The sequence below is a fragment of the Callionymus lyra genome, chromosome 8 (genome assembly GCF_982586985.1).
Source record: "Callionymus lyra chromosome 8, fCalLyr1.hap1.1, whole genome shotgun sequence".
NCBI classification, from domain to species: Eukaryota; Metazoa; Chordata; class Actinopteri; order Syngnathiformes; family Callionymidae; genus Callionymus; species Callionymus lyra.
The window spans coordinates 25115061-25137981 of NC_141825.1; the positions used below are offsets into that span (position 1 = coordinate 25115061).

Consider the following 22921-nt stretch of genomic DNA (forward strand, 5'->3'; position numbering starts at 1 on the left):
TCATATGTGTGTGTCATTGCATGTGTGTGTGTCTTTGTATGTGTGTGTGTGTCTTTGTATGTGTGTCTTCATATGTGTGTGTCATTGCATGTGTGTGTGTCTCTGTATCTGTGTGTGTCTTTGTATGTGTGTGTGTGTCTTTGTATGTGTGTGTCTTTGCATGTGTGTGTCTTCGTTTGTGTGTGTGTCTTTGCATGTTTGTGTGTGTGACTTCGTATGTGTGTGTCATTGCATGTTTCAGTGTGTGTCTTCGTATTTGTGTGTCCCGTTTGTGTGTGTGTCTTCGTATGTGTGTGTGTTTTCGTATGTGTGTGTGTCTTCGTATGTGTGTGTGTTTTTGTTATGTGTCATTGCATGTTTGTGTGTGTTTTTGCATGTTTGTGTATGTGTCTTTGTATGTGCGTGTGTGTCTTCATATGTATGTGTGTCTTCGTGTGTATGTGTCTTTGCTTGTGTTGTTTGTGTCTTCATATGAGTGTGTGTCTTCGTGTGTGTCTTTGCTTGTGTTGTTTGTGTCTTCATATGAGTGTGTCTTCGTGTGTGTCTTTGCTTGTGTTGTTTGTGTCTTCATATGAGTGTGTGTCTTCATGTGTGTCTTTGCTTGTTTTGTGTGTGTCTTCATATGGGTGTGTGTTTGTCTATGCATATTTGTGTGTGTCTTTGCATGTTTGTTTGTGAATTTGTACGTTTGTGTGTCTCTGCATGTTTGAGTATGTGCGACTTGTATGTGTGTGTATGTGTGGCGCTATATGTTGTGTGTCTGTTAATGTCTTTGCATGTTTGTGCATTAGTGTGTGTGCATAAGTGTGTCTTTAAGCGTTTTTTGTATCTTTGTGTGTGTGTGTCTGTGATTGTGTAGGAGTGTTTTTGTGAGTGAGTAGGAGTGTGTGTGTGTGTGTGTGTATAGAAAATTAACTCTATATTGCAGTCCCCCCCCCCGCCTCCCTTCCCCTCCCTCCTCTGGTGAGGTCAGAGGTCGCAGCAGCAGCAGATCTCTTTATGAGCACATTAACATTCATTCATTAGCAGTTGTGTGTCCAGACCTTCTGCTCTCTGACGCTTCATTAATCCAGAGGCGAGAAGAGTCGCAGGAACCGACGTCAACACAGAGTCGCTGCCACGTCCAGAGTCTCCTGTCAAGGTCACACACCTCTGACCTGATGGGAAATCATCCTAATGAACTCACACACGGCTCTGACTCGAGTCTCTACTCGAGTCGCTGAGGCTTCCTCCCGTCTCAGGTCTGACTCGTACACGAGTCCTTCTCCTTTCAGCACTCTTGTCCAATGACTCTTCAGGTCTTCCTGTCTGAGCTCTGACTCGTGCACGAGTCCTTCACCTTTCAGCACTCTTGTCCAATGACTCTTCGGGTCTTCCTGTCTGAGCTCTGACTCGTACATGAGTCCTTCTCCTTTCAGCACTCTTGTCCAATGACTCTTCGAGTCTTCCTGTCTCAGGTCTGACTCGTACATGAGTCCTTCTCCTTTCAGCACTCTTGTCCAATGACTCTTCGGGTCTTCCTGTCTGAGCTCTGACTCGTGCACGAGTCGTCGGCTCTTCCTCCAGCCTCGCCTGTGACTCGTGCACGGGACTTCGAGTCGTCCCTCCTGCAAAGATCCGCTGGAGTCTGCGGCTCGACTCGCACGGAACATAAAGTTAACAAGCGGCTCGTTAAAGCTGTTAATTGATTGTTAATTGAAAGAGCAGCATCAGCAGTTTGTGTTAATTGAGCTGCGGGTCCAGAACACTTCATTAACGCTGATTAGCTGCGTTGATGTTTACAGCAGCAACAGCAGCAACACAGGAGTCGTAAAGTCAGTTCAACCGAGCAGAGGATCCTCGACAACAAGTCCGTGTTTGTAAATATCATCCTGGTCGTGTTCATTTACATTTTAAACATCCATGTGTCCATCAATCAAATACTTTAGTACATCATCTCTTTATTTCATTTACATTCTTTATCTTTAAGATCTGTTTCTCTACATGAACAAACTAACAAATGAAACACTGACACGAACCTTGAACCCTCGTGCTTCAACCCAGACATGAGCAGTCGATCCTGATAAAGTCTACTGCTCCGTGCGTCTTCGTTTGGACAGGCGGTCTCTCTCCGCGCTCAGGAACTCTTCGATTCTGGAGATCTGAGCTCTGAGGGTGGACTGCTGGGCGTCCCTCTCCTGAGAGCACGAGAGGTCATAGTCCATGTCTGGACCCGGACCTCTGATGACAAGGGAGACCTCAATGAAGCACTGAGAGGATTTAGATGATCGTGAAGGTGATGACGATCATTATGAAGTTGATGAAGAAGATGATAATTAAGATCATGAAGATGCTGAAGTTGATTAAGATGACATAGATTAAGATGACATAGATTAAGATGACAAATCTCAAGATTATGATGACGATGTAGATGGACTTTATTGGTCCTTTGGGACAACTTCTTCTGGAAATTAGGGATGATGAAGATGAAGAAGATGATGAAGATGATGGAGATAAATAATGATGAAGGTCATGAAAATCATAAACATGAAGATCATGAAGATCATGAAGGTCATGACGATGTTGAAGATGATGGAGATGATAAAGATGATGAAGATGAAGATCATGAAGGTCCTGAAGATGTTGAGCATGATAAAGATAGTGAAGATGATGAGGATGATGAAGCTCATAAAGATGAGGGAGATAACGAAGTTGAAGATCTTTAACGTCATGAAGGTGTTGAGGATGATGAAGATGGTGAAGATGTTGAAGATGATGAAGTTAATGGAGATGATGGAGATGATAAAGATGAAGATCTTGAACGTCATGAAGATGTTGAGGATGATGAAGATGGTGAAGAGGATGAAGATGAAGATCATGAAAGTCATGAAGATGTTGAGGATGATGAAGATGGTGAAGATGATGAAGATGATGAAGATGAAGATAATGAAGGTCATGAAGATGTTGAAGATTTTGAAGATGATGAAGATGATGAAGATCATAAAGATGATGGAGTTGATAAAGATGAAGACCCTGAACGTCATGAAGATGTTCAGAATGATGAAGATGAAGGTCTGTTTGAGGATGGTGAAGATCATAAAGATGATGGAGAAGATAAAGACGTTGAGGATGATGAAGATGGTGATGATGAAGATCATTAAGGTCATGAAGATGTTGAAGATGATGAAGATGATGAAGATGATGACGATAATGGAGATGATGGAGATGATAAAGATGAAGACCTTGAACGTCATGTAGATGTTGAAGATGGTGAAGGTCACTGAGGTCATTAAGATCATTGAGATCATTTTTCATAACATCTCAACTCTGGACCGACTCTGGAGGTTGTGGGACGAACACGCTCAGAATCAAACTCACCCTGAACTCTTCTGCCAGCAGCCCGAGGCGGCGTGAGCTGACGAGGGGACGCTGAGGGACGGAGCTGGCAGAGAACCTCTGCTGTCCTGCAGGATGGAGAGAGAACAGAAGCGTGGACGAGCGGCTGAGGAACAGTCTGATACATCATGTGTTCTCCTGAGGCTGCTCTAAAAGCCAGTAACAGATAAAGTCAGGCAGCTGTGACGAGAACCAGCCTCCGCTCCTCTGTAACATCAGCCTGAACTCTGCCTGACGTTCCCACTGTTCACCAGGAGGATCTGTTTCTGGAGGTCCATGTGTTTGACGGACATTTTGAGGGAAGCTACCAAAATCCTCTGGTGTCACTTTTACATTGACTAGCTTCTTTCATGACCTTGGAACTAAAAGTATCTTCTACAGTCACAAGGTCAAGCCGTTATCTTCTCTCCTCCTCTTTTCTGCATGATGGTGTGAGGACGTCTGACGATCCAACGCTCGTTCCTTCCTGACCGTGGCTCTCGAGTGGAAAACTGAGCTTCCTGCAGCAGCAGCCGGAGCAGCTCGTTAGCTTAATGATCTCACACAGCTCGTTTATCTGCAGGCTGTCAACACGCATCAACCACGGCAGTCCTCACTTGATGTAACATAAAACTGCTTCTTCTACGTCATCCTGATGACCACAGGAGTCCTGACCACTGTCTGTCTGTCTGTCTACTGCTGTCTGTCTGTGGGTGTCTCTGTCTGTCTGTCTGTCTGTATCTCTGTATGTCTGTCTGTCTGTCTGCCTGTCTGTATCTCTGTATGTCTGTCTGTATGTTTGTGTGTTTGTCTGTCTGTCTATGTCTCCTCCTGTCTGTCTGTCTGTGTCTCCTCCTGTCTGTCTGTCTCCTCCTGTCTGCCGGTGGGTGTCTCTGTCTGTCTGTGTCTCCTCCTGTCTGTCTGTGGGTGTCTCTGTCTGTGTCTCCTCCTGTCTGTCTGTCTGTCTGTCTGTCTTCTCCTGTCTGTTTGTGGGTGTCTCTGTCTGTCTGTCTCTATCTGTCTGTGGGTGTTTCTATCTGCCTGGGTCTCTGTCTATCTGTCTGTCAGTCTGCCTGTCTGTATCTCTGTATGTCTGTCTGCCTGTCTGTATCTCTGTATGTCTGTCTGTATGTTTGTGTGTTTGTCTGTCTGTCTATGTCTCCTCCTGTCTGTCTGTCTGTGTCTCCTCCTGTCTGTCTCCTCCTGTCTGCCGGTGGGTGTCTATGTCTGTCTGTGTCTCCTCCTGTCTGTCTGTGTCTCCTCCTGTCTGTCCGTGGGTGTCTCTGTCTGTCTGTGTCTCCTCCTGTCTGTCTGTCTGTCTCCTCCTGTCTGTCTGTCTTCTCCTGTCTGTTTGTGGGTGTCTCTCTCTTTCTGTGTCTCTTCCAGTCTGTCTCTATCTGCCTGTGTCTCTGTCTGTCTGTCTGCCTGTGTCTCCATCTGTCTCTGTCTCTTTCTCTATCAGTCTGTCTACCTTGGTGTCTGTCTGTTTCTCGATCTGTCTGTGTGTTTATTGTGTGTCTGTTTGTCTGTGTTTCTTACTCTCTGTCAGTATGTGCCTCCTTCTGTGTGTCTGTCTCTCTGTCTCTCTGTGTATTTGTCTGTCTGTCTGCGCGTCTGTGTCTCTGAGAGACGTAACATCTATCGTCTGTTCACGCAGTGTAAATAAAGTTGCACCTGTAGATACTGAAGTGATGTCATCGTTGTGGGTTTGACGGTCGGTTTCCTGTCGGCGCTCCAGTCAAACGGGCCGGGTTTGGTTCCGGGCCGAGGGACGTCTTCGGCTTCAGTCGGAGGATGACGACACGTCGAGCTCCCGGGGTCAGTGAAGGCATCGCTTTCTGCCCCTACGTGGATCTTTGATGGTTCCGTCTGTTCTGTGTGTTCAGAACCGCCTTGAGCTGCACTTGAGTCGGTACCAGGACCAGCGGAGTCAGAGCCACGTGTGTCAACTGTGACATCCTGTTATGGACAAGTGTACGAGTGCCATCAGAAACATTTAAACAATGAAACGCTCACATTTTATGGACATGTTGTGGTTTTTTTCAAGCATTTATTTGTTGAATGATTGAATTCAATAATGTGTATCGGTAAAGTTGAACTTCCTGTTTTAAATAATCAAATTCAAAAGAGTGAATTGTATTCAAGTTTGATATTTTAATTCCAATAATTAAAAAATGTATTTTCTAAATGTATTACTTTGTCATTAATTTCCATTTAAACTCATTATATGCTGGTGTATTATCTTGTTATTTCTCTTTATTTCTCTTTGTTCTTGTTCTTGTTTTATATTGATTATTTTTTATGAAAAATTGCTGTATTTGCTGTGGATAATTGGAAAAAAACAATTTCCCGAAGGACACCTCCTGAGGGATCAATAAAGTTCTACCTAACCTACCTAACCTACCTAACCTACCTAACCTACCTAACCTACCTAACCTACCTAACCTGTACTAGTGTCACCAGACGATACCCAAAGAACCAACTTTCAGTTTCAATAAAGCTTAAAAAAACATTTCAATAAAGCAGCTGAAAGACGAAACATTTGAAGAGTTACATTCAACCTCTCAATGTTCTGCTGACACTGATGTTCTGTCTGACCTTGAGTGTGTTCTCTCTCCTGGCCTCTGCTCGTTCTTCTTCTCTCCGGTGTGTTTGTGTTTCTCCTCCATCGGTCGTGTCTCTCGTCTCAGCTGCACGAGACACGTCGATGTCTCTTCTCTCCTCCGACTCTCCTTCGTTCTTTAAACCTTCTCCTGTTGTTGCTGCCGTTTCTTCTACACTCTTCCCTCCACGATCATCTTCACTTCCACCAGCTGGTCTGAGAACTCTGTCGTTCTCGCGCTCGTCTTTGCGATCCACTGAGTCCGGATCAGTCGTGTTGTATTCGTCACGCAGGCCTGCACAAGAAGACTCTTCCTCTGGAAGCTTCTGATCGTGATGGAAGAGTCGCTCGCCTTCACCTGCAGGTTCCTTCGCTGTTGCTTCTGACCCGGCCGAGGTGCTGGTGTCCAGGTGGTCCGGGCCCCGAGGGGGGGCTGAAGACTGTCCGTCTGTTCCACCCGGGGGTCCCGCTGGAACATCTTCTGGGAGAGTTTCGAGACAAGAGGGGTCGCCGGAGTCTCTGGTCTGTGTGGAGAAGAAGAAGAAGTCACATGTTCCCTCAGCCTCAGAAAGACCCAGAAGATGAAATGTTCTCGTTCTTTTGATAATTTCATTAAATAATTTCTATATTGGAAGGTTTGAGTCATTAATAATGTAATTACATTTTTACACATAGACTTTTATATTCTATTTCAAATGTTCAAAAAATGTTTTTTTATATATATATTATATATACTGTATATATATATATATATATTTTAATTTGTAGCCTTTTAAATTCACTATTATGTATATATACAGTTTGTCGAGCTACTTGATCTTAATATATTATACACTTTTATATTGAATTTAAAGGATGCAAATGAAAAAACTTTTGGAAATTTTGGAAAATAAATTCAACATTTCAATACAGAAATTAAAGAATTCAAGTGTTAAAAAAACAAATAATAAAATCCTAAAAAACATGTAAAGTTTCAAATTCAAACATTCGACTCTCTGATAGGACTAGAACACATGATGAAGACCCTCTCATCATGTACCTGCAGCTGACCGACATGCTGAGGCTGAACTGTGACCTTCTGTGGGTCGTCACGGACCTCCTGCTGCTCTCCACCGACGCGGCTCAGTAGCTTCTGTTGGATCACACGACACAGTGACTCGCCTCTGACGGACGACCAGAACCCCCGACCACAGGCTGCCTCACCTCGCGGTCCCGGCAAATCTGGGCGGCGGAGCAGGTCTCTGTCAGCGTGGCCAGCTTCTCCTCCAAGACCCTGACGCTCTCCCTGGTCAGCTGGTGCTCCAGCTGCAGATTCTGCGGAGAACAACCCATGAGGCGACACAGAAATCAAGAAGAAAAAATCTGACTTATGTCGCTTCAATTAAGATCTTATTCAATGTTAGACGGACATTGTTTGAGGAGAAATGAAGGGAAACATAAACACATGACAACAAATGTAGTGGAGGTTGATGATGGTGTGTTGAACAAGGTTCAGAGAGGAAGACACTTCAGTAGGTCGGACCGAGCTCTGACCTGGTGGAGCTCCTCCTGGACCTGCAGCTCCTGCTCCAGTCGGCACACAGTCTGAGTTTGTGTCAACAGCAGCCGCTGGGTCTGCTGCATGGCCTTCATCACTTCCTGGACACATCGTCATCATCGTCATGATCATCATCTTCATCATCGTTGTCATCATCATCTTTATCATCGTTGTCATGATCACCATGATCATCATCTTCATCATCGTTGTCATGATCACCATGATCATCATCTTCATCATCGTTGTCATCATCATCTTCATCATTGTTATCAAGACAATCTTCATCATTGTGACCATCATCATCATCACTGTCATCATCTTCATCTTCATCATCATCATCTTCATCATTGTTATGAAGACATTCTTCATCATTGTTAGCATCATCTTCATCATGATGATCTTCCTTGTCATCATCATCATTATCTTTGTCATCATCATCATCATCTTCATCATTGTTATCAAGACAATCTTCATCATCATCACTGTCATCATCTTCATCAGGACGATCTTCATCATCATCATTGTCATCATCATCTTCATCATTGTTATGAAGACAATCTTCATCATTGTCACCATCATCATCATCATCATCACCTTTATCATCATCATCATCTTCATCATTGTTATCAAGACAATCTTCATCATTGTAACCATCATCATCATCATCATGATGATCTTCATTTTCATCATCTTCATCATTATTATCAAGACAATCTTCATCATTGTAACCATCATTGTCATCACTGTCATCATCTTCATCATGACGATCTTCATCATCATCATCTTCATCATTATTATCAAGACAATCTTCAACATTGTAACCATCATTATCATCACTGTCATCATCTTCATCATGACGATCTTCATCGCCATCATCATCATGACTACATTCATCATCATCAACATCATCAGTAACAGTTTTACCTGCTTCTCAGCTCTGATTAGAAGGTTCTCCTCACGCAGAGCCTTCTTCACTTGAGCTTGCTGGCGAACACAAATCTGGTCATTCCTCAAGACACGACAAGTCACATGATCAAGATGAAGAAAGATCTCTTTTGGTGGTCAAGCTTCTTCAATTGTTGTGATGAATACATGATTTATCTTGCTTCTGTCAATCGATCACCTGGATCTTCTACCTGCTTCATCTTGAGCTGCAGCTGCTGCACCTGCTGCTGGTTCAGAACGCTGCCGTGAGAGTCTTGACGGAAGGCGGACGTGCGGGTCCGGATCAGGCGACTGTTCAGATCCTGCAGCTCCTGTGAAACCATCGCAGGTCAAAGCTTCTGTGATGAGAACATGAAGCTGCTGCTGGCACCTGCGTCAGTGACAGAACCGTCGCCTGCTGGTTCTCATTGGTCAACATCAGCTTCTTGTTAATCTTCATGGCCTCATCCACTGTGGGGACAGATCGTTCACACATGGATCTATTTAGTGGCGGTTCATTGGTTGGTTGAATATTAATAATAATAATTATAATATAATATAATATATAATATAATATACATTTTATTTATGTCGCACTTTTCATCAAACATGACCTCAATGGTAAAAGAGAAAGGTTAAAAGTAGTTATAAGACCAATTATAAGACCTTTTGGTCTGGGCGGCAAAGCAAGATGGGAGCAGTTCACGATTACTTGAGATGGATGACACCTCATATGTAATATTGAGTTTCCGAGTTCAAATAAATGTTGTCAAATAAACATTGATTTAAACATCTTTGATTGTCAATCTACTGGTCATAGGTATTCATAATTTGCAATTACAAATTTAGGTTTATACCCTTTAAAACCTACGAATAATGTAGGTTTTTAAGGGTATAAACTGTGTGTTAATGTGGAGAATGTTAATGATGTTTTTATATTTGAATATTATATAATATATATATAATATATATATATATATATATAATTTCTAAGTTCTTTAATAGTTTATAATTAGATAAAGTCTGTAAAATAAAACAACTACATTATTATTTACTATTAACATGAACCGTTTGACAGTTGATGACTGAGGACGAGAGGATACAGTGACTCCAGCAGCTTAAATCACAACACCAGAGTCCTGGACAATACTACACATATATACTTGTTACTACACTATCACAACACCAGAGTCAAGTACTGGACAATACTACACATATATACTTGTTACTACACTATCACAACACCAGAGTCAAGTACTGGACAATACTACACATATATACTTGTTACTACACTATCACAACACCAGAGTCAAGTACTGGACAATACTACACATATATACTTGTTACTACACTATCACAACACCAGAGTCAAGTACTGGACAATACTACACATATATACTTGTTACTACACTATCACAACACCAGAGTCAAGTACTGGACAATACTACACATATATACTTGTTACTACACTATCACAACACCAGAGTCAAGTACTGGACAATACTACACATATATTCTTGTTACTACACTATCACAACACCAGAGTCAAGTACTGGACAATACTACACATATATACTTGTTACTACACTATCACAACACCAGAGTCAAGTACTGGACAATACTACACATATATTCTTGTTACTACACTATCACAACACCAGAGTCAAGTACTGGACAATACTACACATATATACTTGTTACTACACTATCACAACACCAGAGTCAAGTACTGGACAATACTACACATATATACTTGTTACTACACTATCACAACACCAGAGTCAAGTACTGGACAATACTACACATATATTCTTGTTACTACACTATCACAACACCAGAGTCAAGTACTGGACAATACTACACATATATACTTGTTACTACACTATCACAACACCAGAGTCAAGTACTGGACAATACTACACATATATACTTGTTACTACACTATCACAACACCAGAGTCAAGTACTGGACAATACTACACATATATCCTTGTTACTACACTATCACAACACCAGAGTCAAGTACTGGACAATACTACACATATATTCTTGTTACTACACTATCACAACACCAGAGTCAAGTACTGGACAATACTACACATATATACTTGTTACTACACTATCACAACACCAGAGTCAAGTACTGGACAATACTACACATATATACTTGTTACTACACTATCACAACACCAGAGTCAAGTACTGGACAATACTACACATATATCCTTGTTACTACACTATCACAACACCAGAGTCAAGTACTGGACAATACTACACATATATACTTGTTACTACACTATCACAACACCAGAGTCAAGTACTGGACAATACTACACATATATACTTGTTACTACACTATCACAACACCAGAGTCAAGTACTGGACAATACTACACATATATCCTTGTTACTACACTATCACAACACCAGAGTCAAGTACTGGACAATACTACACATATATTCTTGTTACTACACTATCACAACACCAGAGTCAAGTACTGGACAATACTAAACATATATTCTTGTTACTACACTATCACAACACCAGAGTCAAGTACTGGACAATACTAAACATATATTCTTGTTACTACACTATCACAACACCAGAGTCAAGTACTGGACAATACTACACATATATACTTGTTACTACACTATCACAACACCAGAGTCAAGTACTGGACAATACTAAACATATATTCTTGTTACTACACTATCACAACACCAGAGTCAAGTACTGGACAATACTACACATATATCCTTGTTACTACACTATCACAACACCAGAGTCAAGTCCTGGACAATACTACACATATATTCTTGTTACTACACTATCACAACACCAGAGTCAAGTACTGGACAATACTACACATATATACTTGTTACTACACTATCACTACACCAGAGTCAAGTACTGGACAATACTACACATATATACTTGTTACTAAAGCATCACTATATATCGTATGGTTGACCGTGTATCATGATATAAATTACACCGCCAGATACTTGCCAATCGACACAAACATAAGGCTCTACATATTTTTTAATAGTAAGCGAGTAAAATTGATCGGTCACTACTTTCCATTATTCGTTTAATGCCTGTGTTTTCATAACGAAGCCCACAATACCTCCTGTATTTGTTTCCCACCTTTCTGCTCTAGCCGGCCATGAGCCTGTCTGACGACGGTACACTGTCGAGACAAGGCGCTGAAGTGTTTCTCCAGCTCCACCACCTGGCCCAGATGAGACTCCTTGGACCGGACCTGCAGGGCCAGTTTTTGTTCCTGCCAGAAATGTTTTTAATCCTCTTAACAGAGCAATTAATTACAGACGATGAGGTAAGAAGAGTTGCTGGAGACGGAAATAAATACCGAAGGACGAAACAGAAAAGAGTCGACCGAGGCCAAAAGTTTCAAAGTACTTGAGCATCAAAGCCCTCTAGACAAGCTAATCTGGAACTCACACATGAGAAGATCCAGGTTTAACAAACTCCCTCTTTGATGAGAAACTACGTCCACTCATGGCTCAGAGCACTTTATCGCTCCTCACTGTCATCCCACGTCGATTGTCTGTAGCAGATTCTTTCTCCCCCCCCTCCCCCCGCATCCCTCCCTCACTGTGGTATCCAGGGTTAAACGGAGCGAGGCCTGGCGATAAAACAATTTAATAGAGATATTGTGCCAGCGGTTCAGAGTGTCACTCTCTCCCTCTCTCTCCGTTACTTCTGATGAGCTCTCTCCTCCCTCCCTCTCTGAACCTCTGTCAACAATCTTTCATCTTCTCACCAGTTCTCCGGACTTCTTCTCCAAACTGTACTTCAGCAGCTGAAAGACAAAAGATTTTGAAGAGTTTCACTCGATGGTTGTCGAGCCTCGAGGATGATTGAACGATCACTGAAATATTCAACCTCTGAGAGTTGTGTGTCTTTTTATAAGCGAAACAAAGCAGACAAACCCTCAACGACCCTCAACTTCCTGCTCTTAAAAACAAGTGTGCTGGAGTCAGTGGAGAGTCAAAATGGCGGCTGTATCCAACGTGGAAGTATGAGGAGCAGACTACTGACATCTCTGGTCCATCAGATCCTACAAGGCTCTCTTTCCTATCTTCCATGAGGCGAGAACTAACATCATCGATTTTAGTGCGTCCAGAGTTAGCATTCAAAAGAAAACCGCTTGTATTTTTATACTGTTTATTTAAAGCTCATCTTACGCCATGTACACCTTTGGTTTTTTTCCAACTTTCCAAAACACCGATGCACTAAACAGGTTTGTAGAAACGAAAACATTTTCTCATTTTGTGAGATGTCATTTCTCAGATCTTCAATTAAAGCCAGCGGCCGGTGAAAATGTGTTAAATTAAAGAGAGCCAGCAGAGCGCGACGAAAAAATTAGGAGGCTGCACTAACCAAACAAGAGCGGCAGATAGAATATCAAAAAGAGGCCGGACGCTCACTATAAAAGCAGTAAAGTGCAGCCGAGCGTGGGGGGCGGCTGTTTGTCACGGCGCTGGTGTCAGGCCTCAAGACAAACACTTTTGGAAACAAGGGGTGGGGGGGGGGGTGTTCTGAACCCCTTGCTTCAGCGTCAGGGTTCAAGCCTGACACTGGAAGGAAGATAAAGACCATGAGGGTTCATACCTTCAACGTCTTCAGCTCCTCTTTCAAGTTGGTCACCTCCTTCTCTTTGAACTCAGCCAGCACCTGGAACTTCTCCTGGCAGCAGATCTGGTGTCAGAGCAGCAGGAGCACCAACCAAGACCAGGATCGACCTCACCCTCTCTTCCTCTGTGCTGCGGATTCTCTCCTGCAACTAGAGAAACGATAGATGGCGCCGTCGTTCTGATGGTCTGAGTCAACGTCACACGTCGATTAGACAACTTACCTGCTTCTTCACTCGGGCCAGAGCCTCAGTGTGCTGGTTAGCTGCCGTCTTCATCTGATGTTGAAATGATTCCTGCGCGACACAAACATTAATGTCACCGACTCGTTCTTATGCGTTTCATCTCAGCAATCATGTGATGTGGGCTGTGTGAACCTTCAACTCTTATTAATTAATTTATCATTTATCATCCAAGAAGGATCTGTCTCGCCTGCAGTTGATTCAGAACTCAGAACTGCAGCGAGAATTCTCAGCCGCTCTAGTAGAAGAACTCACATTTCTCCGATCCTTAAAACTCTTCACTGGCTTCCAGTTTCTTTCAGGATCAACTTTAAAATTCTGGTTATTATTTTCATATCTATCCATGGTCAGACCTTACATCACTGATCTGATCCAGCCTTACACCCCAGCCCGGGCTCTGAGGTCTGTGGATCAGAATCTACTGATGGTTCATGAACACGGTTCAGGATTTGAGGAGAGAAATCCTTCCAGGCTGTTGCTCCTAAGCTTTGAAACAATCTTCTTCTCTCTTTGCGCTTGATGGATCTACTGACTCCTTTAAGAAACATCTTAAGACGTTTTTATTTGTTCAGGCTTTTCCTTGATTTTCTGGAACTCCTGTTGTGTTATCAGTGTTATCTTGAACTTTAAAGTATGTACTTTATTGAATATTGTTTTAAATGTTTAAGCGCTTTGTGACCCTGGTCTGGAAAAGCGCTATATAAATAAAAATGACTTACTTACTTATTGTAGTGAGGGGGGATTGCTGTGTGTGGTGGAGAAAGAGCTGAGCCAGAAGACTGACCGTTAGTGAACCTTGTACTGACTTTCATTCATTTTCTTCAACGAGGTTCACGTTGTAACTTGGGTTTAAGATCTGCTAGATATTTTCTTACAGCCGTACTCCAGTAGGAGTTGAGACGTCGAGATGTCTCCAGGACTAGTGCTCAAAGAGGAGGAGGCCCTGTGGCAAAACCAGGACAATCTTATGACACGGAGTTAAAGAATCTCAGTGTGACAACTCAGTGAGGATCTGGAGGAGGAAATCGGAACCTCTCAGCTTCGCCCTCAGAGATAACTACTGTGACACTGATCTAAGAAAAGGAGCTTCACCTTCTCCCACTCCAGTTCCTGCTTCTCCAGGACAACTTGACTGATCTGATCCTCAAAGCGAGCTTCTGCATCCTGAAACAGCAAAAGTGCATGTTAGTCGTGTCCTGCAGGATGAAGGTTCACACCTGGCCCAGAATAAATATCTTCTTTTTGTCAACTAAATCATGATCAGTGGAGCTGAAGGTTTGTGGTTTCCAGTCTGATAACCACAACTCTCTTTTTTTTTAATTAATAAAAAACTAAACTGGACACTTTCATCCTAAGATTGTGTTTCAGTTTCCTCGTGACATCAGGCTGAGCAGGAAGAAGGACTTCAACACTTTCTCCTCCTGCGTTCATCTGATCCACGCGGAGGTGAAGAATCCTTCTGCTCAGTCCTCCGTGTCTTCTGTAAAAGCATCGGATGAAAGAGGACCATTAAAAGGGAGGTGATGTTTGTGGAAAACCGGTCCGATCCTCCCTCTCACCAACACTGGAGTCAATTCTCAAGCTCTTTTTATGTGCGTGTGGGAGCTGGTGAACTCTCTGGTGTTTAATAAGATCCCATTAAAGCGTGCTACCAGAGAGAAGGATCCGTTCTTCTGCCTCCATGTGTGACACACCACCTCTCCTGGCTCCTTATCACTCATATCAGACGAAGAACTTCCACAGGAAGGTTCCAAACACTCGAGAAGGGTCTTCTGACATTCCTGAGCCACAGTGGGCATTGAATCAATTTGGTTCTGGAGGACAACAGAGCTCAAGAGTCCATGAGAAGGTTTCAGTTAATCCGAGTCTTGGAGGACGATGTGGCTCCGTCTTGCTGAAAAGTAATGTCTTTTCTGTCTCATGTTGTTTCTATTGAGTATAAATGTCTTCATAAACCTGAAGAAGAATTTAACAAGTCATTTCTGTTGTCACTAGCTAGAAATTAAGTGAAATAACTTTATGAAGATAGAAACCCAAAATGTAAAACAATAATAGTAACATATAATATTCTAACAAACAAAAGAAAGCACAAGAAAATATAAATAATAATATCAAAAACAGCATTGATTGCATCAATAATAACGTAAATAACGTTAACATCAATAACGACAATAATAATAGTAGCAAAAAAGAAAAATATATTTACAAACATTATAACAACAGCAATAAAACTAACATCAACAATCAAAAGTATAACATCAAATACATAATGGATAAATAATAAATAACATCAATGATAACAACAACATCAAACACCATCAACTATAACAAAACCAATAACAGTAATAATAACATAAACAATAAATGATAACATAATTAATAACAATAATACATCACCAATAATGATAATAATATAAACCCATAAAACATAAAAAACAAGATCAACAATAATAACCCTACCAATAATAACATTTACAAAAACATCAATATTAACAATTATTCTTATAAAGCGAGAATATTGCAATAACAAAATAAACGACTTAAGTCATAAATAATGTGTCTAGAGAGAGATACTTGTTCATGGTTTTACTCTGGATGTTCCACAGCTTTTCCCAGAAGGAAGAGGATAAAGGCGCCTGCATCTAGAGTCAAAGTCTACTTATCGCCCTCCTTCACGTCTTCACTCAATCATTTCTCTACGTTTTTGGTTCACATATTATGGCTGATGGACATGTTGGCTCACGGTGCTTTCGTTTTTGGAACCCTTCACCTATGAAAGAGAAACCTGATCTGGTCCCGCCCTCACTCCTGAACAAGATTCCTGGATCTAAAATCAACTCCACGAGAAGGCGAAACCATCTCTAGTGAAGAGATGCCGCTGAGTTGAAAAGTTGAAACCGATGAAGTTCACCGTGGAGCTCCGAGCGTGCGCGCCGTTACGAGGCAGCTTTATGTGGCCTATTAAAGTGAGCGACCGGAGCAGTACGAGCTGCTGCAGCGCCACCATCACCCTCCACTTCAACTCCCGGCCCCGTAACTGACACTCCGACGAGAGCCCCGAGGATCCCGTGCTGATGGAGCGTCCTTGTTTTTGCTCGCCAGTTAACACGACAATAACAATAAAAATAAAGTGGCAACAAACGACCAACATCCCATTTGGACCTTTAAGCACACTCGTGATGCCACTGCTGCAGGGAACTTGAAGTGGCCGAGGCTCGGTCACGACATCCAGCGGAAGGTGATGAGCTCTGAACACTGAAGTCTCCGAGTCACGTGACCGGACCACAACAGAACACAGGAGTGTTAGAAGAGGAGTCTGTTAAGGAGGACTAATGGACGCCTCCCTCTGTAGGTGTTCAAAGCATGCCCAACTGGGAGGAGATCCAGGGGCAGACCCGGGACTATGTCTCCTGCTTGACCTGGGAGCAGCTCAGGGTTCTCCCAGAAGAGCTGGAAGACGTTTCTTAGGAGAGGAAGATCTGAACATCTTCGCTGCTCAACCATTGATCATATAACTAAACGTAAACCTTTCTGTCCTTTTAAAAAGCATGAAATATATACCATAATTTCCAGACTATAGAGTGCATCAGCTTGACTTGAGACAGTAACACAAAATAAATATTTTCTGAGCAGTGCTTGTAACACGACAGTAACACAGCTGGATGAAATAACAACCAGCCGACCAGAATAATCTTTGCCAAGCTCAGGCTGTCTGATTTTATTAGCTCTGAAGTCGTCTTTTTACATCAGGTCTTTTACGCTGCAGACGTTTCATCCTTGATTAACTGACAAGTTTAGGAGTGTTTCAAGTGCATTTCTCTGTGTTTTCCATAATGAGAGTTGAGGGTGTGATGCACTATATGACTTCTCAAAACAAACTATTCTCTTCCTTTTCTTTCTGTTTAAACGCCGCCAAAATTTCCCATCCTTGGCTCAAACACTCTCTCTTTCTCTCTCTCCTTCAGTTGTGCTTCACAAACTCGGATTGTTTTCTTGTCTTAACAAGAAGGATCTGTCTCGCCTGCAGTTCATACAAATCTCTGCAGCCAGAATTCTGAGCCGCTCTAGTAGAAGAACTCACATTTCTCCGATCCTTAAAACTCTTCACTGGCTGCCAGTTTCTTTCAGGATCAACTTTAAAATTCTGGTTCTTGCTTTCAGATCTATTCATGGTCAGACTCCTCCTTACATCACTGATCTGATCCAGACTTACACCCCAGCTCGGGCTCTGAGGTCTGTGGATCAGAATCTACTGGGTTCCTGAACACGCTTCAGGACCAGAGGAGAGAAATCCTTCCAGACTGTTGCTCCTAAGCTTTGGAACCATCTCTGTGTTTGATGATCTACTGACTCCTTTAAGAAACATCTTAAGACACTTTTATTCGTTCAGACTTTTCCTTGATTTTCTGAGACTCCTGTGTTTGTCTCGGTGTTATCTTGATCCTTTAAGTATATATTTTATTGAGTATTGTTTTGATTGTTTAAGCACTTTGTGATCGTAGTCTGAAAAAGGGCTTTACAAATATAAATTACTAACTTATTTACTTACAGTCATCGTGCTGATTTTGTTCATGAACAGGTAATATAAAATAAAGAAGGAGATGCAGATAAGTGTACCCTGCGGATGTGCAGCTCCTCTACGGCCTCCAACAGGTGAGCTTTATATTCCAGCAGGTGCAGTAAGAGCCCTCGACCCTCTGAGTCACATGACGACGACTCAGCAGGAATCTCTGCCTCTCTTTTCTGAGAAGATGAAAATTGGTGTCAAAACCAACTCAAGCATAGTTATCATCTCCGTCCGTTTTTTTTGCATGCTTGTGTGTGTAAGAATGTAGGTCTGTGTGTGTGCGCGTGTTTGTGTGTGTTTTTATGCGTTAGTGTAGGTGCATATGTGTGTATAAAGTATATGTGTAGGTGTGAGTGATTGTACACTAGTGTGTGCGCACATGTGAGTGTACAGGTGTGTTGTTTTTTTCAGTCAGTGTGTATGTGTGTATGTGATTGTGTGTATCCAAACTCAATAAAACGAAAAAATCTATCTTCAGTTTTTTAGGATATTTGATTTTCACATTTATTTTTTCATACCTTGACAATGCTTGTATTTCAGCCAGTATAATAGAAATAAAGTAATGTTTTAAGAAATCTAAAAACTATCAATACATGTATTACTCGTCATCAAACGACAGACAAATACTGACATATTATACAAATGATTATAAAATCCATTTCAAGAAAAATACAAATTACAAATGTATTAACATGGTTTTATATATAAAGCGTATCCATAGTGATAAGGATTTGAATAGTATACGAATTGCATGTGGAATAGAAGATAAACAATATAAATGAAAACAAACAAGATACTTGTTTAATGCGTTCTACTCACGAACGAGCCGCCGCTCTGCTGCATGTTGCCTCCGGAGTCTGTAAATCAAAAAGAGTTTTGTCAAAAAGGTTAATAGAAATGTTTAATCAACTTCTGCCGGTGACCTTTTAATCACTTGCTCATCAGCAATTCAACAGCCCAACGACTCCGCTGGTCATAATGGTGCGGCACATTAGCGCCTCCTCAATTATAACGACCTCCACCTAATGGCCGCTTCTTCTCCAGCTCCGGGGAGATTACAGCCAGATTAAAAAAAACGAAGAGCTGACACCGACGGGGTCACAGACACGATGACTTATTTGAGTCGAGGCGCGGAACGTTTCCGCTCGGCTGCCCGTGATGACACCGGCCCGGACAGGGGGAAGTCTTCACCAAGCACCGGTTCTCTTAATAGAAGACGCTCGGACACATCAGTCATGTCGCGGGATGAAATTATCTCTGCTGGAATCAGCTCAAACCATAAAGCAGCACGGTGACCCGAGGCGGCGAGAGGGAGGAAACGGAGGGAGTAAACCAGAATCTCTTTATTTACTTGTGCTGTTTCACTTGAGCGGACATTAAACACCATCTCTGAGCGACCAGGAGACTTAAATTAAAAGAACCTCCATCCGTTTAATGGGAACTATCAAGGCTGTTTGGAATTACCTCTGGGCAAGTTTGGAGCGTGATGAGAGAAGTTCAAATGTAATCTTAGTGGAGATTGAGCCGTGCAGGGAGGAGCGCCGCTGTTACGACTTTATCTTACGACGCCGCTCGTTGGCTTCCGGGCGCTCAGGAGTTCCGGATCAAGAGGTGGCGAGTTTGATTCTGCAGATCTTTTAAAGGATACAATGATTATTTACAGCAGTAACACACCCTGGACTGACCAGCCAATCTGACCTTCAACTCAATCAACATAAAACATCAACTTTATTTTGTCCCTTCAGTTACAAGATGAATGTTTCTTACCTTCCGTTGTTGATTCTTTGAGAATTCTTAATAATAAAGAATATAAGTAGCCGTCGCACACAATAACACAGACCTTCGCCACATGAATAAACAAACAGTCAAGTAATAAAATAGACAACTTGTTTTTTCTTAAACTGTAAAAAGTGACGCAAATAAAAAAAATAGTATATTGTGTTTACAACTCTGGTAATAAAGGTTTCCGATTTTTGATGGTTATTAGTCACAACAATACTTCATTAAATACATTTTAAAAAACATTAATTGTTTTGTACCTAATTGTATTCGGGTTATTTGAGTGTAAAAAAACAAACAATTTAAAGGCAAATCACTTTTTTGTTGCGCAAGAGAAGCTCCAGACCAGAGAGATCGTTTGTTTGTGAAAAAACATCCATTTAGATTCTAAACTAGCAGCAAACATTTTCAATACATAACGTCACAAGATAATAAACATATGTAAGCTCACATTAGCTATGCTAGTTAGCTAGCTTTAGCTGTTAGCTTCCGCAACATTTCGATGCTAAACTTTGCATTAAACAGTGTGTAAGTAATGCAAAGTTTAAATGTGTTTAACAAAATATACTATCTAAGCAAACGACCTCAAATATTTAATTCATTACGTCATACGATAACAAATAAATATATTTACAACACCACACACGTAACTAACATTAGACAAGCTAGTTAGCTAGCTTTAGCCGTTAGCTTCCGCAACATTTTAATGCTAAATTTTGCATTAAACTGTGTAAGTAACGCAAAGTCTAAATGTGTTTAACAAAATATATATTATTTAAGCAAATAACCTCAAATATTTTAAAACATTACGTGACACACAATAACAAATAAATATATTTACAACACCACATACTAACAAGCTAGTTAGCTAGCTTTAGCCGTTAGCTTCTGGAACATTTTGATTTTAAAATAGCGTCCGAAACAAAATAGTTAATGGAGAAGTTTATGAAACACGCAAATATTTGTGTTTTACGTCATTTCTCGAGGCAAGGATTACGTCAGAACAACGTCACTCACAAAGTGTTGGTCAGTCAAGTCCAGCCAAGCTCTGCCCAGAAACTTCATGAGGGTCAAAGGTCAGATCTTTCTGTTGAACAAACATCCATCCAAAGACAAAACGTATTTTTAACTTAATAATAATAATAAATAATGAATAGTATTGTTGTTGTAAATGTTACAATACTGAAGTTATATTTACCTCTCGTGTATTTCACCTCCTGCTTACGTCATTCGATTGCTCTGGTCTGCACTACATAGAATTATGATTTTCACAATATGGATTTTGAATCTTTGATAAAGTTAAAATATATATATATATATATTTTCTTATATTTATTAACACGTTTTTCATTTCCGGATTATATTTTTAAAACAGGACTGCATTTAAAACGGACGCACACATCAGGTACAAATACGAGGTCATTTGTGAAGCTTCATTTAAAATGTATTATTTATTTATTATTTAAATTCTGAATCTGAATTTTAGGAAAGCTATTTTAATTTTTAACGCCATCAAACGGCTTTAACAGTACAATTTATAATTTTATGATTGAGATTTTTTTTAATTGACATGAACCATTTATTTAAGAAAAAAACAAAAACATTTTTTTTTTGTCAATATTGTGTTAAATAAATGTAAAGTTTCGCGGCCTATGGACATTCTTGAAAATGTCAACAATGTGTGTTTCGCAGTTTACATGTGTTTTACAACAGCGCCATCTAGCGGACACCTGCGACTTTGCGATCCAAGTTAGAGTTCCTACACTAAGTTAAATAAAAACAAAAACAATACAATCACAAACAACAATATATATATTTTTTAACCCTATCCGACCCAATGTTCTCTACCATTTAAATACAATTAAATGATATGTAATCTTGTCTCGTGTGCACACAGGGGCAGGGTTTTTGTGTGGTCACAGGATGTGGTAGTGTAGTCGTTGTGTGTGTGACTGTGTGTCAATGTGTGTCTTAAACTTTGTTTTTTTTGTTGCAACATTTTTTAAAGGGTTGCAAAGTACAAATCCCGGGACTTAATTGTCCAAAAACAAGACAAACACCGTGAGTCAACGTGTATTTAAAAAAAAACAACGACACATTACTGTAAATATTTTAAAAAACAACAACAACAACAACAACAACAACAACAGAGCAGCCCAAACAAGTTGATACAAGATACATTAGAGACAATGTGTTTCCCCAGTTTGATCAAAAGGGAAATTAAATGAGTTTAACAAAGTTCACAATGACTGAGACAATGATCATGACACTGTTAGCATGACACACACAATAATAACATGATAAACAATAATCAAATGACACACACAATAATGACATTACACACACAATAATAACACAAACAATCATCACATTAGACAAGGAATGGTAACACAAACAATAATCACATGACACACACAATAATAACATGATAAAGGAATCATCAAATGACACACAAAATAATCACACACACAATAATTACATTACACACACAATAATAACACGATTAAGGAATCATCAAATGACACACACAATCATTACATTACACACAATAATAACACAAACAATCATCACATTAGACAAGGAATGGTAACACAAACAATAATCACATGACACACACAATAATAACATGATAAACAATAATCAAATGACACACAATAATTACATTACACACACAATAATCACAAAAAACAATAATTAAATGACACACACAATAATAACATGATAAACAATAATCAAATGACACACACAATAATCACACAAACAATAGTTACATAACACACACAATAATAACATGATAAATAATAATTAAATGACACACACAATAATCACACAAACAATAGTTACATAACACACACAATAATAACATGATAAATAATAATTAAATGACACACACAATAATCACACAAACAATAATTACATTACACACACAATAATCACACAAACAATAATTACATAACACACACAATAATAACATGATAAACAATAATTAAATGACACGCACAATAATCACACAAACAATAATTACATTACACACACAATAATCACACAAACAATAGTTACATAACACACACAATAATAACATGATAAACAATAATTAAATGACACACACAATAATAACATGATAAACAATAATTAAATGACACACACAATAATAACATGATAAATAATGATCAAATGACACAAACAATAATTACATTACACACACAATAATCACACAAACAATAGTTACATAAAACACACAATAATAACATGATTAACAATA

The 22921-nt window shown here is 40.4% G+C and overlaps 1 protein-coding gene across 1 annotated transcript; it reads right to left on the minus strand.

The window, feature by feature from the left end:
- Positions 1–1962: 1962 nt before the first annotated feature.
- Positions 1963–20608, minus strand: ccdc73 (coiled-coil domain containing 73). Its single transcript, XM_087798046.1, has 20 exons — positions 19648–20608; positions 19345–19514; positions 18700–18737; positions 17931–18056; positions 14406–14477; positions 13296–13367; positions 13188–13223; positions 13052–13126; positions 12201–12239; positions 11564–11699; positions 8809–8888; positions 8630–8749; positions 8418–8477; positions 7490–7594; positions 7160–7270; positions 6996–7088; positions 5953–6480; positions 5029–5313; positions 3358–3443; positions 1963–2220 (listed from the first exon to the last, which is right to left on the minus strand). Exons 3-20 carry the CDS (start codon positions 18721–18723, stop codon positions 2070–2072), a joined length of 2199 nt encoding a protein of 732 aa, XP_087654172.1. The 5' UTR covers positions 18724–18737; positions 19345–19514; positions 19648–20608; the 3' UTR covers positions 1963–2069.
- Between the last annotated feature and the right edge of the window lie 2313 nt (positions 20609–22921).